The sequence below is a fragment of the Gymnoscopelus braueri genome (assembly GCF_963280865.1).
Source record: "Gymnoscopelus braueri genome assembly, chromosome: 23".
Classification (NCBI taxonomy): Eukaryota; Metazoa; Chordata; class Actinopteri; order Myctophiformes; family Myctophidae; genus Gymnoscopelus; species Gymnoscopelus braueri.
This window is the reverse complement of record NC_137625.1, coordinates 37,373,970-37,393,902: the sequence shown is the minus strand read 5'-3', so window position 1 is coordinate 37,393,902 and position 19,933 is coordinate 37,373,970. Positions and strand designations below refer to the sequence as shown.

The window sequence follows — 19,933 nt, the reverse complement described above, 5'->3', positions numbered from 1 at the left end:
AGTCTTACGGTTACCGCCTCCGTTATTTACGTATCGCAGCATCACCAAACGAACCGCACCGCAAGAACCTCTGCTGCTGCTGCTGCACACACAGATCCACGTCATTCTGTCAAACTACTCCCTTTTACCCCCAAACTTCAACCATTCGGACCTTTTATACCGCCATTCATAGCCTACCGCTGCTGAAGCCATCAGGAGAAACCATCGATCATAAAAGGCGAAGACATGATGACAGGATTTCGACTGAACTTAACGCCGCTCAAAGAACCACTGGGTTTTATCAGACTTGTGGAGTGGGTGAGTAGCCTATACAGTAGCCTACGTTAATGATACATGTGTTATTAATGTGTTATAATAACGTTACGCAGCAGCAGCAATGGTGGAAGAAGTAGGCCTACAACATGTCTTTACTTAAGTAAAAGTATCGATACTGCAATGCAGACTCTGTTCAAGTAAGTCTTGTAATACAAATTTTACTTGAGTAAAAGTACAAAAGTATTGGCATCAAAATATACCTAAAGTAGCCTAACAAAAGTGAAAGTACTCATTGTGTAGAATGTCCTGTTTCACATATCAAATGCATTATAATCTTTTGACAATAGCAGATCTACAAGCTCACGGAGCATTGCATCACAACAGTTACTGCTATTTTTAAATAGCCAAAGTTTAAATAGGGCTGGACTGGAGTGGTTAATGTATGATTTGTAATGATAATCTAAATGTACAAAGTAACTAGTAACTAAAGTTGTCAAATAATTGTAGTGGAGTAAAATATTTTCATCTGAGATGTAGTGGAGTAGAAGTATGAAGTTTAGAACATTGTCCAGTGAGCATTGCACCCCTGGAAATACTCCAATAAACTAAATCAAAATTGTACTTAAGTACAGTAGGCTACTTGAGTAAATGTGTACTTAGTTACTCCACCACTGTACGCAGCAGGAGAAAGGGGGACGTGCACTCTTTTTTACTTACGGGCGGGGATTTCCACAAGAGGTCGTGGCTCTAGTCTGGCCTTAGAATGAATGAGATCAAAGTTTTTAGCCAGTTGGTCATTTGTGCAGAAGTTGTGGAAGCAGAATATTTAGGCTACTGGAGAAAGAAAATAACATAATGTCTATTGTGAGTGTTCGCGATAGGGTTGTCATCTCATTTTATTTAAGGATATATCCAGCTACATCTGATGGTAACCGAAACGCTCGCCCTAAAACACGCTCGCCCCCATTTTTTCCGTGGACCGCTCGCCCCCAGCGTATTCTTGTAGTATTTGTTTTACTGAGGATAATGTTAGAAATAATAAGTTCAGGGTTAGGCATAGTTTTACTGAGGTTAAGATTATGAATAAGGCTAGGTTTCGGTTTAGGCATAGTTTTACTGAGGTTACGTTTAGGAATAAGGTTAGGTTTAGTTTAAGCATAGTTTACTGAGGTTATGTTTAGGAATACCAGGTGGCGACCGTTCCGAGGTCGCCGGAGTTGCCCCAGGGCGACTGTGTTTTGGGGCGAGCGTTTTGTGTACCATCTGCTATCTCTCGCAAGTTTTGCTGAGTTTATGACGTCACGCAGTATTCGTGGACTGCATGTAATTCACGCTACACAGATAAATGATTCATTATCAACGCCTATCTGACTGACAATATAGCAGCTGGATCTGCATCTGCTGTGTTGTAGCCTATAGATGTGCCAGCAAGCATTGTCCTGGCTCTGCATAGTTCCGTTGGTCTGCAGTGGTGTAAAGTAACATGTACTCAAGTACTGTAGGCCTACTTAACTGTTTTTTTTACTGTCTTCAGTGTTTACAAATTTCAATACTTTTACTTCTACTCCACTACATCTCAGAGGAAATTGCACTTTACTCTTATACAATTATATGAAAACTTTAGTTCAGTGTTGCTTGTAACAGAGTAGCCTACTTCTACATTGCAGTATTGATACTTTTACTTAAGTAAAGAATGTGAGTACTTTTTCCACCACTGTTGGTCTGTCCTTCAAATGAAAGAGAGACAGTTATAGTATAATGCATTTCTCGACAATAATTTACCTGGAAGTTACCCTGCAAGACGTTGACTTTGGTGCAAAGTTGCAACCAACGTTTGGTTACAATTTAAGAGGACTGAAACCAATGTATTTAGCCTGACCATGTGTGGTCTAGCCCTATGGAATGCATGTAAAAATTAAAAACAACTTAATACTTCCCAAGGTTAATATGAGCATCAAAACTATATTTTAAAAACTTTTTATTAGCACATACATTCCATACATTCCATAGGGCTGGACCACACATGGACAAATGACATCATCAACTTGCGACGGGCATTGCCCCTATTGAGTAAAAGATGAACTATTTCTGAAATAAATACAATATTCAAGGTGTTTTTAATCTTACATTTTAGTTATAGAGGGCATAATGTATTAAGGCATATAAGGCCTATTAGCCAGGGATCCTTTTAAGAAGACATGATTTTGTCAGTGAGAACCATAGGGTGAGAACCCATTAATAAACTGGGTCAGATGGCTCTGCTACAGATAACTCAATTACATTTACAGCCTCTCTCAGCCGCTTTCTCTCTCCCCATGCCACTCCTTATATACACACACACACACACACACACACACACACACACACACACACACACACACACACACACACACACACACACACACACACACACACACACACACACACACACACACACACACACACACACAAAATAAAATAGTCACACCCACACACAAGAAATAGATAGTGGGGGTCGGAGCAACAGCCAGTCATCTGACTTGTGTGTGTTTGTGTGTGTGGGTGTGTGTGTGTGTGTTCTGGTATTGTAGGATCCTGATTTAACAGAGAACGTGAACAATACGTACAATAAGGCCATATTCTCAGTAATAACAGAAAGGGCGTGGGTGGTTATAGTTGCATATTTCACTCCAGGTAACATACAACCATAATGGAGGATCAAATGGTTTTAGGCCTAAAGGATACACACGTTTGAAAGAGAGGTGTGTCTTTTGACAGCAAAAACAAGAAGTGTATCTTGTAACCACTAATATAAAAGTGTAACGGGCCTTTATGCAGTGACGCATAACATAACAGGCATGTACGCAGGGTGGGGGGAGGGAGGGGGCATCTTCTCACCTAAGCCAGTGGTTCTCAAACTTTTTCATGTCAAGGACCCCCAAGATGATATGTATTTGGCCGCGGACCCCCATCTCAAAATATTTTGTTCCAGGGACCTCCAGATGCAAAGATTTGAGTTACAAATGCTCTCTTTAAAAATACATACTATATTCAAAGATTTGCACAAATATTCACGATCTACAAGCTCATAGCGTGGCACTTTGTGCCGCGCTATGAGCTTGTAGATCTGCTATTTTTGAATAGCCAAACTTTAAAATATGGTTAAAGTGGTTAAAATTATTGTGACACTATATTAACTCATTTTGCTGGGGACCCCCTGGTAATAATAATAATAATATAATATATTACCCCACTTTGAGAACCAATGACCTAAGCCCTATTTACTTTGTCATACGACAAATAACATAAACTAGCCGATCTATCACTATACAAGCTCACAATTTGTTAGATCTGCTTTTTTCGCTATAATTTTTTTAACGAAAAACTATTTTACAAATTTAGAACATTTTAAAAAATTCGCCACCCGAAAATTTACGCCAGGGTTAATGTGGCAACATACAGTATATTTCTCCATAGTCCATACGTATCTCCACCAGCCATAAACATGGATGACCAGAGGATATAGGATATGAAAAGCCCCCCAGCAAATCCAACCCTGATGGTACAGTTATTTCTCTGCATAAATGATTGACATCGTCACACACAATATGTCACAATATATCACAGTCATATTGTCACACAAACCTAACGCACTTGCACACAGTACTTGACACATCCTAATTTGCAGCATCCTAGCATTTGCAGATGTTTGGAAATGTTTTGGCAGTATATCATGGCAAATACATCATGCCTGCGGGAAACCAATTTCTTTGGGAATCCATCCATTTTACATGAACACGACCCGTGTTTAGGCCTTGAAACATATAGGCCATGAAACCCTATAGTCGTACACACAGATCACTGTAAAATATCATTATGCGTGTCCATATTTTTCCATCTGTCCTGTTAAGAGACTCATGCGCAAGTCTCTTAGCCTGTGTGTGTGTGTGTGTGTGTGTGTGTGTGTGTGTGTGTGTGTGTGTGTGTGTGTGTGTGTGTGTGTGTGTGTGTGTGTGTGTGTGTGTGTGTGTGTGTGTGTGTGTGTGTGTGTGTGTGTGTGTGTGTGTGTCATTTGCAAAGGGACTTCCTAACCACCACATTAACATTATGACCTGGATTATGTTGCAGACCTGGTTGATATCTAATAATCATTCATTTGCTTATACGTTGGAGATAGCACACATACTTTACATACAGAACACACAGCATCGCATGCACCAACTGTGCATGCAACTCCAACTGTATTGATTAAGAAACTATAGGGGTGCAACAGTTAATCACTGATTATACAAAAATAATCGAATAATCGATTTTGCGACACGCTGTGAGCTTGTAGATCTGCTATTTAGGCCAAATGTTCGTCTACTATGGCATGCCCAGAATAGGGTCACTATAGGGTTCGAGAAATGGTTAAGAAATGCCTGTAAAGATCACTATTCTCATTTTGTGAAGGGAAGTGGTCAGTTCATTCCCGTTTGGTATTTTTTCTTTTTTGAGATGGATGAAAGCTGAGACAGCCGAGGTGACTAGCGAGGCCCGGGAGGGAGGGAGGGAGGGAGGGAGGTCTCTGGCAGGAAGTGTTCCACATGTGGGTCCAAACATGTTTTTTTTTTTAACAGCTACATCACTGACTGGACCATCTGTAAGGAATCATTATTAACCCATTCAATCCGGGAACGCATCCGTGTCATTTTAGATTTTAACCACCCTAACCGTTATTTCATACTTTGGCTATTCAGAAATAGCAGATCTACAAGCTCACAGCGCGGCACTCGAGCTTGTAGATCTGCTATTTTAGAAAAATCGTGAAAATGTGTGCAAATCTTTGAATATATACATTTTTTTAAGCGAACATTTTTTACTCAAATCTTTGCTTCTGGGGGTCCCTGGAACAACATGATTTGAGATGAGGCTCCACGGCCAAATACATATAATTTTGGGGGTCGTTCACATGAAAAAGTTTGAGCACCACTGATATAGTATTTTCAGAAAACTGTTAGGCTTTAGAAGACATTTGTAGAATCGGTCTCAGGTCTTAATGGGTTAAGCAGTTTCTGGACTCCTTTCCCAGGGAGTAACTCAATTGCTGAAGAACCTAAGAGACATTATAGCAAAAAGAATCAGTTTGTACTGAATACTGTGACATACATTGTGACTAAAACCAAGGTCCTTACTCCCCTCATCATGTCCTCGCGGTGGTCAACAAGGACTGTGTCGTGTGAATGTAACTGTATGAATGAGTCATAGGGTAATGCTAGCTGAGCAGACCTACCCTGGGCGACTAAAGGATTAAAGCTGCAATCCGGGACTTATTTTTCACGAATAAAACCTTATTTTATTGTATGGTATATGCTAAAACAATATACTGTAAATAATACATCTGCAGTGGTTGGAGGTGGTCCTATGCTCTTCCACTGAGACGTTTTAGACCCTGCCCGAAGCTCATAAGCCCAATATCTCCCCCCGGCCATATGGGGATTCCTTCTGGACTGAACGGAACAATGTTTGGTTTTCTCACGAGGGAGACTTGGGTTCAAATCCTGGGTGTTATTGTTGCAAATAACCCATCTCTGTCTGGAGAGAACATAACATTTGAAAGGCTGGGGCCAATGGTGGAGATTTCATTTAAAGTGGGAAATACCCATATTGGATGAGTTTGGCTTACAAAGGGCAAGGAGATGCAAACACCTGGGTTGAGGAAGTAAAATGTGTGGACGTGTGTGTTAGTTAGTGTGTGTGTTGGCTCCATGCTGGTTGTTGCAGTTGCTCTTGCTGGGTGACACAGCGATCTTGTAGTCGTCGTGGAAGTTACAGTAGGCCTACTCTGCTCAGGAATGTATGAGGAGTGGATTTGTGTGTGTGTGTGTGTGTGTGTGTGTGTGTGCGCGTGTGCGTGTGTGTGTGACAGCAGTCGGTCAGCAAATGTGTCTGTCTGCATGTGTGTGCGGGCGTGCGATGTGTAGGTCGAAAAACAGGAAGTGGTGGGCTATCACATCTGGAGAAACATCTGGATAGGCCTGAGGGTGTGTGAGTGAGTATATTTGAACATACAGCACAGTACAGTTACATACGTGTGGTTTCACATGGGTGCATAAGTCTCAGTTTGTTTGTACATTTGTGGGAGCATCACGTATCAATACCCGGTTCTGTTGCAAGCAACATTTACTGTAAGATTACCACGTGGTTTTGGTATCGTAGCAAACTCTAGTAAAGCCAAGCGTTTCTCAAAGTCCTTGAGGGGTTTCCTGGGGGGGTTCCAGGGGCTGCTCAGCAAAATTTGTTGGTATGGCATCGCAATCAGTTTAACCACTTTAACCCTAGACATTGGTTATTTGAAAATAGCCGATCCACAAGCTCAAAACATCTTGTGCTGCCTGACACGTTGTGGGCTTGTAGATCGTAATTATGTGCGTGCACCTACATGCACAACTAAGTGTATCAAGGAGCCCTTAACAGCCCCCCCCCCACACTAAGTCTGTCTATTATAGTTCAAACATTTTCTTACATTTGATGGACTTATTTATTGATGCAATATAAACAATATACATTTTAATCCATTAAGACCTGAGGACCCGATTCAAAAAATGTCTTCAGTGGTTCTCAAACGGTCAAGGACCCCAAAATGATCTATGTATTTTGACCGCGGACCCCCGTCTCAAAATATTTAGTTCCAGGAACCCCCCAGAAGCAAAGATTTGAGTTTTTAAAAAATCACTTAAATATATATATAATATTTATATTCAAAGAAATGTTCACGATTTTTCTAAAATAGCAGATCTACAAGCTCATAGCGTGGCACAAAGTGACGCGCAATGAGCTTGTATATCTATGTTTGAATAGCTAAAGTATAAAATAATGGTTTATGTGTTTAAAATCTAAAATGAGGTAATAGGTTAAAACACATTCCCAAGGACCACCTGTAATTAGGCCATGGACCACTAGTGGTCCGTGGACCTCTGGTTGATAAACAGTGCCTTATGATGTTCTGTTGACTCAGCACACCATGCACACGTGCAGTAGGCGTTCTTGCATGCACCATAGGTTCAAAGCCATCTTATGGTCATTAGCCTGCCATACTGCCCTACTGTCATACATTGCCTGTGTCAGTTCCATGGTTTCCAGTCTAATAGAACATTTATGAAAGGCAATTCTACCCATATGGCTCAATTTAAATTGGTTCCATAGCACGGCTGTCTATCTTCTTGGCAGCCTGCGGACCAGGTTAACAAGGCACAGCTATATTCCTCTGCTAGCATTACTGACCACTGGAACAGTAGCAGTTGTTTTATGATTGCATGGCTATAAGAAAAGCGTATCTCCTCCATTGCCTGTCACTTCCAAGATGTCAGCCACCCTGTTTCCTCTCTTCATTTGTGTGATCCAACAGAGGAAAACACCACACAGGGGAGGGAATATATGGATCGTCTGTTACTGAAAAATGGACCTTATTTTTACCGTTAACCACTCAAACCTTACTTGACCCTAAGTTGACCAGAGTTCCCCCAGGAGTGTATATGGGTTCCCCTCCATGTATTCCCTCTACAACAAGTCTAATCTAATTATATGTTACATCGAGATCTCTGAGGTCAGCTGACCAATTGCTGCTTGTCGTCCCTAAGACGAGGTTTAAGCAATGAGGGTGGCGAGCCTTTTTAGTTGTAGCTCCAACAGCTACCTCACCAGGTCAGGCTGGCTCCCACACTACCTGTTTTTAAAACCCATCTAAAAACATGTTTTTATTCCTTGGCTTTTAAACCCTGATTGATATTTGCATTAATGTTTAATTGTATTGTGTTTTTTGTATTGCATTATGATTTATTGTTGGTATATGTGCAGCACTTTGGTCAACTCAATGTGCTCTATAAATAAAGTTGGATTGGATTGAATTGGAAATCTCTTTGCTGAAAATAGCCGATGTACAAGCTCACAACGCATCGTGTTGCGATGTGTGTTGTGTTTTGAGCTTGCAGATGGACCGACAAGGCAATTGATAAAGGGATGAAGTGCATCTTTTGCAGATAGCAGTGCATCTTTAGTAGTTTGCAGTCCATTATTTGCAGTTTACTGTGCATTTTTTGCTGTGTGCAATTTGCACTCATTCAAGTAATCTGAGCTATTGTACCTGACTGAGCCACTCAGACACTGGAGTTGGTTTACAGTGAATGTTTTGCTGTTCACAATGCAATTTGCATAAGTCTTCGTCAGTGCAGCCATGTTTGGGGGGAAACTAATCAAACAAACAAACAAACAAACAAAAACAAACACATTTTTCAGCCTTGAGTCTTCGTACACAATATGATATCATATCAGGATGAGAATTAAAGAAAGATATTCCTTTCAAATCTAGTGAATTAAACAGAGGTGCTCATGTTTTGTCTGTTGCATAACAGATGCTGCTGTCTTGGATGCCTGCTTGTATTAGCTGAACAAAAGAGCGTTTACAGATTAAGCTCAGGGGTTACCTCGCTGACTGGAGGAATTTCTCTTGCTGGTTTTAAAGAGAGCATTAGTGTCACATGGTTTCCATGCTGGTTCAGACTCCTTTATGTGGCACCGAGAAAGAATTTCAAAGGAAATGCCGAACTGAAGTGTGTATGTGTGCAACTAGTGTTTTTACAGCGTGGCTGCTTTTTAATGAGGGTTTGTCAAGTCCCTGTTCCTCTATGGTTGAAGCATCCTTAAGGACCGCAGTGAAAATGACTCATCAGCGCTGATGTATCATTATAATGCATAAAACACTGTGATGAGGACTGAGACGTTTCACATTAATATTGGCTAAAAAACAAAAACAAAGACTACGTTTTTTATAAGGGATTGTCCTGTCCTGCTATTCCTTTATCGATAGACTGTCTATGACGGCCACAGTGAAAACACATTGTCTACCTGTGTCGTTTGATAAGTGACTAAAGTGATGAAATTGCTATATTGCCTTTTGATAATGAATTCCTGGACTGTTGGGGCACCACCTAAACGATCCCATTGGTCCATAATGCATCATATGTTACCTTCTTCTGATACTTCTGTTTTTTTTTTTTTTTTTTTTTTGATTTATTTGAAAGCAAAACCACATGGTTACAGCAGTTCGAGGATTACCCAAGAAAGTCCTGAGACTTATTTCCGTTGAGGTCCTCTCACATTTAACAGTCAATTAACACAAGTTACTATACATTACAGTACAAAATACATGACATTAAAATATACAGTACATACACACGAACAAGTGCTCCCTTATCTTTTCCCAGACTACTGACCCTCTATAGGGGAACCTTTTCTAATAGACCTGCTTTTTGTCTGCTGTTTAAAATACCTCAGATTGGTTGTCAGCTTGACACTGGTTTGGAGGTTGTTCCACTGTGTGACTCCTATGTAAGTAAATGATTCCCTGCCCGCTTTACTTTTAAAAGCTGGATGGCTCACATCTGCTACACTGGCTCTGGTGAAAAAATTATGTACTTCATTTCTCTGGTTAAAACCATTTGACCTCACTGCCATCTGTTTACATGTGAAACTTTGCTGTGCTGTTATGTTCCTGAGATGAAGAAATGCTGTTCTTGTGGCCTTGTTGAAATGAGAATAAAATTTTTGATCAGAATCTATAATCACACCCAGGTTTGTAACATCTGTGTTGATCTGTTTACCCAGACATATGAACCTTGATTTCATTTTCATCAGGCAATGCGAGCACTCCAGGCATTCCAATGAATGAATCAGTCAGAAAACACTGACAGCTAGGGTTCATTTATAGATGACTGTGTTCTTCCTCTGTAAAACTCGTCTCAGTGTTTTTGTTTTAGTCGCGTTGCTGGACTGAGGTTATCATCGCTGATGGGTGGAAACCTTATGTCCAAAACTGCTACTTTTCAGGAAATAGAAAAAAATAACGTGTAGTAATTTAGTCACATGTTCTTGTTGATACTTTTCATTGGTTAAATATTGATTATACCAACAGACATATAGGCCTACTTAACCTCTTTCACCTGCCGTCTATTTTATATTTTGGGCATGTCATTATAGGCACACAAAACAATGAGTTATAAAAAAGAAAATCAAATGTAAAATAAATAGTAAAAATAGCCAATCTACAAGCTCACAACGTGTTGCAAATGTGACATTTGTGCGCTTGTAAATCTGCTTTTTGTACGATATAGCCTACTGTCATACAACGAAGTATGAATTAAGGCATTCATATATGAAAGCAACCTTTTAACGACGGAGATACAAGCTTTCTTCAGCATCGCGTTACGTTGTTACTGTCTGAAAACTAAACAGTGTTCTCCCATATCAGTCTAGACAGAGGATTTCTCTGACTCTCTCTCTCTCTCTCTCTCTCTCTCTCTGTCTCTCTCTCTCTAAACAGCTCACAGCTACATTTGCCTTTGGAAGCTGTGGTGGCTACTCTGGGAGGAACATTATCTCTCTGTTTTGCGGCGATGGGAAGAATGAAACACTCTCCGCCAGCTTTCACTACCCGTTCAGGTGACTTCACATCTTCCAGTGGTTCTCTAAACTGTTTAATTTCAAGGACCCCCAGTTTGATATGCATTATGCCACGGACCCTCATTTCATACAGTTTTCTGTCTCGGGGACCCCGATCTACTGTGTAAAATCCTAACTCTGAGAGTGTAACAAATGGAACCATTTGTTCCATTTGTACACTCTCGGAGTTACAGACAGTCCGTAACTTCTCAAGGACCACTGTTATATTCTTTTCTGATATATTATATTCCAGTGTTTCTCAAATGGGAGCTCTAGTACCCCTAGGGTTATTCTGAGGGGCTCCTAGGGGTACACGGAAAGTTTACAGTTAGTCTTGTGTTAATTTAATGCTGAGAGTGAACAAATGGAACAAATTTACTCCAACCATTAAAGGGATAGTTCACCCAGAAAAGTACTTCTTTTCTATCAATTACACACACATTGAAGCCTTGATTTTATTTGTCACATTCCTAAGCTAATAATTTGATGACCGGCCGAAATATGCTAATTTCTCCGGTAGGAGACTCAAAGTTGACACTTTGAGTCTCCTACCGGAGAGTAGGACTGCTGGTCATCAAATTATTGGCTTAGGAATGCCACAATAACAAAAACATCTCCATGAATTCAAGTCTCCATGGGGTGTGTAATCGATAGAAAAAAAGTCATTTTGGGGGTGAACTATCCCTTAAAGGAATTTTGCCCCACAGTTTTCTTACCTTTTCTATGATGTTATGATATCCTAGGATGAATGGTACAGTAGAAATATGTCATAACTCGATCCCGGGTCCGCCACAGCTAAAAACGCGCGCCAATAGGCCTTGCGCTAGATCACATATTTTTTACACTATGCCACGTGATTGTCTTGAATGCGCCCCACCCGAAGTCTCGCTAGACGAGATTTAAATCTCGTCTAGCGAGACTTCCGGTCCAGGATAAATGAACATTGATGTGTTTCACTGTGCAGGTTAAGTCAGGTTCCCCTCATCGATGGAAACACCACTCTCTGTAACCACTCTGTCGACACGACGCACATGGTGGGAGACGCCGCCTCCTCGGCAGAGTTCTTTGTGGGCGTGGCCATCATCTGCTTCCTGTACACGATGGTGGCTCTGCTGGTGTATCTAGGCTACATGCACGTCTACAAGGACTCCGACTTTGGGCCCATGTTTGTGAGTATTTGCACGGTTTACCGACGTGCAGATTGTAGAATGTTGTAGAACAGTGGTTCTCAACCTGTGGGCCGGTAGTCTCGCGTAGCCAGACCACTATTCCACAATCTCCGAATGCTATATAGAGTCTGGAACTACACCTCCTGAATGCTATATAGAGTCTGGAACTACACCTCCTGAATGCATAGAGTCTGGAACTACACCTCCTGAATGCTATATAGAGTGAACTACACCTCCTGAATGCTATAGAGAGTCTGGAACTACACCTCCTGAATGCTATATAGAGTCTGGAACTACACCTACTGAATGCTATATAGAGTTTGGAACTACACCTCCTGAATGCTATATAGAGTCTGGAACTACACCTCTGCTATATAGAGTCTGGAACTACACCTCCTAAATGCTATATAGAGTCTGAAACCCCTCCTGAATGCTATATAGAGTGAACTACACCTCCTGAATGCTATATAAAGTCTGGAACTACACCTCCTGAATGCTATATAGAGTGAACTACACCTCCTGAATGCTATATAGAGTCTGAAACACCTCCTGAATGCTATATAGAGTCTGGAACTACACCTCCTGAATGCTATATAGAGTCTGGAACTACACCGCCTGAATGCTATATAGAGTCTGGAACTACACCTCCTGAATGCTGTATAGAGTTTGGAACTACACCTCCTGAATGCTATATAGAGTCTGGAACTACACCTCCTGAATGCTATATAGAGTCTGGAACTACACCTCCTGAATGTTATATAGAGTCTGGAACTACACCTCCTGAATGCTATATAGAGTGAACTACATCTCCTGAATGCTATATAGAGTCTGAAACACCTCCTGAATGCTATATAGAGTCTGGAACTACACCTCCTGAATGCTATATAGAGTGAACTACATCTCCTGAATGCTATATAGAGTCTGAAACACCTCCTGAATGCTATATAGAGTCTGGAACTACACCTCCTGAATGCTATATAGAGTGAACTACACCTCCTGAATGCTATATAGAGTCTGGAACTACACCTCCTGAATGCTATATAGAGTCTGAAACACCTCCTGAATGCTATATAGAGTCTGAAACACCTCCTGAATGCTATATAGAGTCTGGAACTACACCTCCTGAATGCTATATAGAGTGAACTACACCTCCTGAATGCTATATAGAGTCTGAAACACCTAAGATGGTGACTGTAAAAACTAAACGCAAGTGGGGAGGAGGCTTCACATCCGCTTTATCGCTTGATCATTTTCAGAGCTTCTGTGCTCCAGACTGTATGACGGAAGCATTTGAAAATTGTGGGAGGCAACAGTCTTGCTTGCGAGACTAGTGGGCCGGCGACCGCTGGTGGGCCGTGAGGATATTGCAAGCGGGGCCCCAAATAATTGGCAAAACACTACGATTTTATTGACAACATAACATTAATATAAAATATTTTGCATTTTATGGCATTGAGCATATGGTCATATATGGTCATTTCCACATTCACAGATTTGATTCCCGTCACATCACTGGAGTCAACTTTCAGCACAACTTTGGTGGTGTTTCAGAATCACAGAATACTATTAGCGGAACATTAACCCCTCAACAAAGATAATGCTGAACATCGTGATACAGATAGCAGATCTATATGCTCACAACACAACACTTTGTGAGGCTCTTTCATTTATTTATTCAGCAAAAGATTGGTGTAAAGGGAAAAAATCACACCCAGTGTGAAGTGGGCGGTGTCTTGCTAGCTAATCACAATACTGAATGGAGTCAACCAATCCACCCACAATGTGTGATTCACTTAAAAAAAACATAAATGTGTTTAAAAAAAACATAAATGTGTTTTTTTTAAGTGCATAGTCCTATTTATAGGGCTATGCACATGTGTCATGTTTCCCTAGCCAATCACAGTCCTGAATAGACTGTGATTGGCCAATCACGGTGCAGGGTTAGGGGGGTACACTGGTGGCCAATCACAGCGCAGGATTTGGTGTGCCAATATCCAAACCTCACATATAGGGGCGGTTTCACCGCCCAAAAATAAGTGGACCAAGTGTAGGGCCCTAGGGGATGGTCAACAAGATGTATAGTATTTAAAGGGATAGTTCACCCCAAAAAATACTTTTTTTCCTATCGATTAGTCACCCCATGGAGACTTGGAATTCATGGATAATGTTTTGTTTTTGTCGCATTCCTATGCCAATAATTTGATGACCAGCGGTTCCGGTAGGAGACACAAAGGAGACTCTTTGTGTCGCCTACCGGAATGCAAAAAAAAAGTCATTTTGGGGGTGAACTATTCCTTTAAGTCGGTAATCTAAAGGTAAAAGCTGTTATACAGTTCTCTGACTGGGGGCTTCCTCTGCCTCCTCGTATTATGTCCTCTGTCATCCAGGACTTCGGGGTGACAGCTGCCTTGGCCTTGCTGTGGCTGGTGTGTTCCTCAGCCTGGGCTAAAGGTCTGCAGAACGTCAAGGAGGCCACCGGCGAGGAGGGCATCAGCAACACGTTGTCCCTGTGCAAGGAGAGCGATGTCACCTGCCAGGTCACCGAGTTCGCCTACATGCGCACCCTCAACATCTCTGTGGTGAGCAGAAATACAAAACAAAACAAAACAGTGCCATACCACGTAATATAGTAATAATGTTACATTACAATGTAAGCAGTTGACATTAAAGCTGCAACCTGGAACTTATTTTAATGAAGAAAATGTTATTTTAACCAATCTGTAGGATTGCTTTAACAGCTGACATTTAGACCCTGGTGTCGGATAGGACACCCAAACATTTAAAGAAAAATAGCCGATCTACAAGATCACAACGCACTGTGAGCTTGTAGATCAGCGATTTAAAAACAAATATTGAAACATGTATAAAATATAAAAAGTTTAAACCTATGATCTGAAGAGTGTATCTTATGCGTTCTTTAAATTCTTTTAGTGAATTCAAACTGTTCCTCACTTTGCTGGGGACCCGTGGCGGTCCCTGACCCCACAGGTCCCCTGACCCCAGCCTGAGAACCACTGCTCTAGGGAAAGGCTGTAGCTCATGTTTGATTTGTATGAAGTACAGCAGCCTAATAGGGCCTTACCCCTTATGATGCAAGTAAACAAGATCTTCAAGTTTGTTTCATTCTCTCTCTCTCTCTCTCTCTCTCTCTCTCTCTCTCTCTCTCTCTCTCTCTCTCTCTCTCTCTCTCTGTGTCTCTCTCTCTCTCTCTGTTTGGCAGGTGTTTGGATTCCTCAACATGTTTGTGTGGGCGGGCAATGCGTGGTTTGTGTACAAGGAGACCCGCTGGCACTCTCAGAAATACTCTGGCCAGCCAGGGTCTGGAAGACCACAGGTCCCTGCCCCCATCTAATATACCACACGCATGCACGCACAGATGCATGCGCGCACACACACACACACACACACACACATACACATACACACACACACACACACACACACACACACACACACACACACACACACACACACACACACACACACACACACACACACAAGGGGCCTATGAAGACAGAGAGATGATCCGATTCCGATCCGATTGAAGAAGCAGCCATCATGTGGTACAACTACAGTGCAAACCTGGGCCTTGTTGAATAGAGGCCTTATCAGTACTGAGAAGATGAACATTGTAGAAGTCTCCGACCTCTGACTCCAATTGCGTTCACCTGCAGCCTACAGCGAAAACAGGAGGTGGACTAAAGTAGTGAAGTAGTATAATAGACTACAATGACCATATTGTAAGTAGAATGTGTCTTTCTGATCCAGATCAAGCCGTGCACAACCAATCGGTGGAAACACTGAAAAGAGAAATATAAGCATCATTCCTCCAGTGAGCTAGCCGCCAGTGTGGTTGTGCATATTGTCGCATCCAGGGTTTGCTGTAACTTCTACAAAGTCTATTAGGGGCCATGTTCACAGACAGCATTTTTGAGCTGCCAGAGCTTTTCTGCCATTCATTTCTATGGTAAAGAGGTGCTGAAGTGCCTTCCTGTGGACACGGCCCCTTAAATGTGCCTTATTGTGTCCTGTGCCTTAACTAGCGACAATGCAATGCAGTTAGCATGCTAAAGATTGACCACGTGCCTTCCGATGCACAGTCTTTACATGTTTTGTGCACTTTACTGATCATATCAACAGGAAAAGAGGCAATGGAACCATGTCATAGTTATCCGTACCACTGCTTCCAAGCAGCTCTAGTCTTATGGACTCCAGACAGCTGCTAGTATTCTATAATTGTGTTCACCTGGTGTTCCAATCCAGGGATGAATTCCTCCAGCAGTGCCATGGAGCCTCAAACTATACAGCAACAATTATATACTGTAGCTATCGATCTACAGTATAATGATCATGGGGTTAATGGGTCCCCATTAGGGATGGGCAATATTATCGATATCACGATATATCGCGATATTTTATTTCGCGATACTGTATCGCGATACTGTATACTGTCAGATACAGGCTTTATGAAAAACATTCAAAGAACCTATCACAGATCTGCAGCTACTCAATATGTAGTGTATATATAAACAATATGTAGTTGTGATATATGTATATATCGCAATATATCGCAATATATCACAATATATCGCAATATATCGCAATATATCGCAATATATCGCAATATATCCCAATATCGTGATACGACCCAAGTATCGTGATGCGTATCGCAATATAATCGTATCGTGACCCAAGTATCGTGATACGTATCGTATCGTGAGATTGTTGCCAATACCCATCCCTAGTCCCCATATGGTACTACTAGTCATAGATATAGACGTAGATACGGCATTGGCTGCTGCTGTTCATTGGAGCGATGCATCGACGCGGCTGCCATAGTGGTCAGGACAAGCTGCGTCTCCTATAGTATATAGTAGTACTGCACAGTGTATGTACAGTATGTCTATTGAAGCAGGAGTTCTTCCCACAATTCATAACTTGCTGAATATTCAACGAGTTTTCCAGGCAGTTTAGTTTGTTTCAAATGCCAGACGTTGTAATTATGTTATGGAATACAGGTTACTTGGATAAATTAGAAATGTGGGTTTACATGACCAGACTGCCTTATCTTACGTAGACAGCAACAGTAATGATTATAAAACAGAAAACTAGTTTTACTCTCCAGGTAGGCTACTTGTACACGACCTGGACGACAATTTCTTGCAGTGGAGTTATGGCAGGTTGCCCGCGCCAATATGGCAGCGACATTGACGTATGATCCAGTGCCCAATGTGGTATCTACATAATTGACCTCAGATTAATTGACCCATGAAGTATCTTTGAGGACGGCACTCAACCCTTGCCTGCTCATTGTAACAAGGTTTTGATGAGAACAAACCTAATGACCTAAAATGGAAATATTTGTTTTAACCACTTGAACCATAACATCCCTATTCTGGGCATGTCATAATAGGCAAACATTCAGTGAAAATAGCTGATTTGACAGTTCACAAATTGAGCTCACAACTACAACGTGAGCTTGCAGATCAGCAATTTTTGCCGTAGGTGGTGACACGTTGGGGCAAAATCAGACCATGCGTCATTTTTCAACACTTCCAGTTGACCTGCCCACACTAGAATGCAAAAGTGCTGTTGTCACCCCCAACTCATCATAGGTAGATGCGTCCGCTAAAAACATTTCAAACAAGACAGGCGCTCCAGCAGAAGCGGACTTGATCCCCATGAGGCACCCCCGTGCGAGCCGCTAGGCGAGCAAGTGGTTGTGCCAAGTGATGTGAGGTCCACTTCTGCCGACTCAACACCATTTGAGTCGCATACCGCTAGACAGAGAATAGGAAATCATCCGTCCTCGTCAACATGCGACGCGTCAGGACAAGTCCCATCGCATTAACATCTGACGCAGGAGAGCCGCATTGCCAATTCCCGGGCCAACCGGTCACCCTTTTAATGCAAGGGGTTTGAAAATGCATTTGATGTGACCACCATATAGTCTTGAAGAAAAGTCTGTTGGACAGCAAAGCTGCTGCTTAGTTGCAATGTAAAGCCTGATGTATACTTTGTTGTCTGATGGTGTCGTTCAGCGAAAATAGGCGATCTACAAGCTCACAAGGAGTCGCATTGCGACGCCTTGTGAGCTATCAGATCAGCTATTTTTGCCAATTACGCTTAAATGTGCCCTATGTTTGGCATGTGTCAGGTCCTGAATATATTCCAAAGTTTCAGTCTCTGCCAAGGTACCAGTGGGGGCTGTGTCCTTCTTTATTTGCGTCCATTTTTGCTTTTAAATATTGTTATAGTTTTGTTTAATGTATGTAGCACAAATGTAGTATTTTCAATTCCATTAGTCTTTCGATGTTTTCATTTCAGTCTCAGTCAGTTTGTGAGTAATGCCAAAGCAATGTTTTTCATCTTCTCTTCATGTCTCCTGATGTGAAGTTAAACAAATGATTCCCTCATTGTATTATTGTTTTATTTTTTATTGTTTTAATTGCTCATGTGTTCAATTGATTTCTACTCACTGAACCATCAACAAATCAATCACAGAGCTGGCTTTTGTTGTTTTATGATTTATGTATATTTTTTAAGTGTTATGAGGATTATTTTCAAGTGTTGACCAAGTATTGATTGTTTGAGTGTAAAGATGATTTTGTTTGCATTTCTGCTTTATTCATGACAAGAGTGTGTAGAGAGAGAGTACAGTTATAGAAAGACAGGTTAGCGAGGTTCAGAGAGGGGGGTGGAAATGTTATGTACCGTAGTGTACAGTAAAAAAAATGTGTGGCCTTCAGTACAGTAAACATGTCAGGTGTCCAGAAATGATGTGGTGAATAAGGTTTTTGCCTCTAGACCCTCACAAACCTCTGCTGGTCCAGAATCCAATAGTTTCAGTACCTTCTCCCATGTGTCTCTCTATTTTTGCTTGCAGAAAATATATTCTGTGAGCGACATGGTCATACAACAAAGCAGGTTTGTAAAAAAAAAAATCAAACGGGGGGAAACATTTTCTTAACCACTTAAAGGAGAACTTCAACCATTTTCAACCTTATCTTCATATAATTGGTCCTCGCTGATGCTCATTATAAGATGGTACCACTTCCGTCTACTCACTCTACGTTTCAGTGGCTATGGACAGTTCGGAAACCTGTCTACCTAAAATAAAGTACAGCCTTTCTCTTCCTGTAAATTTAGCATGCTATAATAGAGGCCATTCTTGCTGTAACAATAAAAGTTTGAAATCTTATTTGAAATCTGCCTGCCGATGATGTCACTGGTAGGCCGGTTTCTGACCTGTCCACAGCAGTCCTCTGAGACACAGAGTGAGTAGTAAATGCAAGTAGCCTACCTATTTGATTCAGTCTGACCAGAGAAAAAGCAGACATTGACCCCCCCAACAAACTGAATCCTACACCAAGTAGGCTATATAAACTAGCCAGTAGTCGCTACTCTGTCCTTCTCAATTGTACTATCTCTGTAAAAGACTGCTTCCCTGTACGACGCGTGCCAAAAGCAGCCACATTGTGAGCTTAGATCTGCTATGCTTGACGCACGAAGTCTGAGTCCAATGCCAAAGTTAAAACAGATAAATGAATGTGTATGGTGTACTGGTTATGCCTCCAAACCCATGTAATCATCTTCAGATAATGTCTTTAGCTTGAGTCAATGATTCCTGTGTGTTTAACTTGTCAGACGGGCTGCTTACACACAAGGACACACATTCTGTAATGTGCAAATTATGAATGTTTTCTTTTCCTTCTTTTTTTTACAATAAAAAAAATCAAAATACATTTTCGTCTCTTACCTGTGAGGGATTAAAGAAATGTAAGTGTATCGCTGTAAAACTATCATGGCTTAAACTATAATCACTTGCTCTTGCTCTAAAGCTGTCTATCTGGTGTCCAGGGAAAACGGGAATATTGTGTAGAGGTAGATTTATGATGTCTCCAGGACAGACAGACAGAGTGTCCTCTGTATCCTGTTTGCTGATTCATCCTGTGATCTACAAACTGCTGTTTGTCTTCTGGGGAACAAACGCAACGTGTGTGTGTGTGTGTGTGTGTGTGTGTGTGTGTGTGTGTGTGTGTGTGTGTGTGTGT

At 41.4% G+C, this 19,933-nt stretch overlaps 1 protein-coding gene across 1 annotated transcript; it reads left to right on the top strand.

Annotated features, from left to right (window-relative positions):
• The first annotated feature begins 60 nt into the window (after positions 1-60).
• On the top strand, positions 61-19,612 carry sypl1 (synaptophysin-like 1). Its single transcript, XM_080421854.1, has 5 exons — positions 61-297; positions 10,592-10,710; positions 11,675-11,879; positions 14,267-14,458; positions 15,100-19,612. The coding sequence occupies exons 1-5, from the start codon at positions 226-228 to the stop codon at positions 15,229-15,231; spliced, it is 720 nt and encodes a 239-aa protein (XP_080277980.1). The 5' UTR covers positions 61-225; the 3' UTR covers positions 15,232-19,612.
• Positions 19,613-19,933: the final 321 nt, after the last annotated feature.

Bases quoted from the DNA above. Each gene is read 5' to 3' on its own strand.
- sypl1 (XM_080421854.1), top strand. From the start codon at position 226: ATGATGACAGGATTTCGACTGAACTTAACGCCGCTCAAAGAACCACTG. The intron at 10,711-11,674 runs GTGACTTCACAT...TTCACTGTGCAG, and splicing joins AGCTTTCACTACCCGTTCAG to GTTAAGTCAGGTTCCCCTCA. The intron at 11,880-14,266 runs GTGAGTATTTGC...TCTGTCATCCAG, and splicing joins CCGACTTTGGGCCCATGTTT to GACTTCGGGGTGACAGCTGC.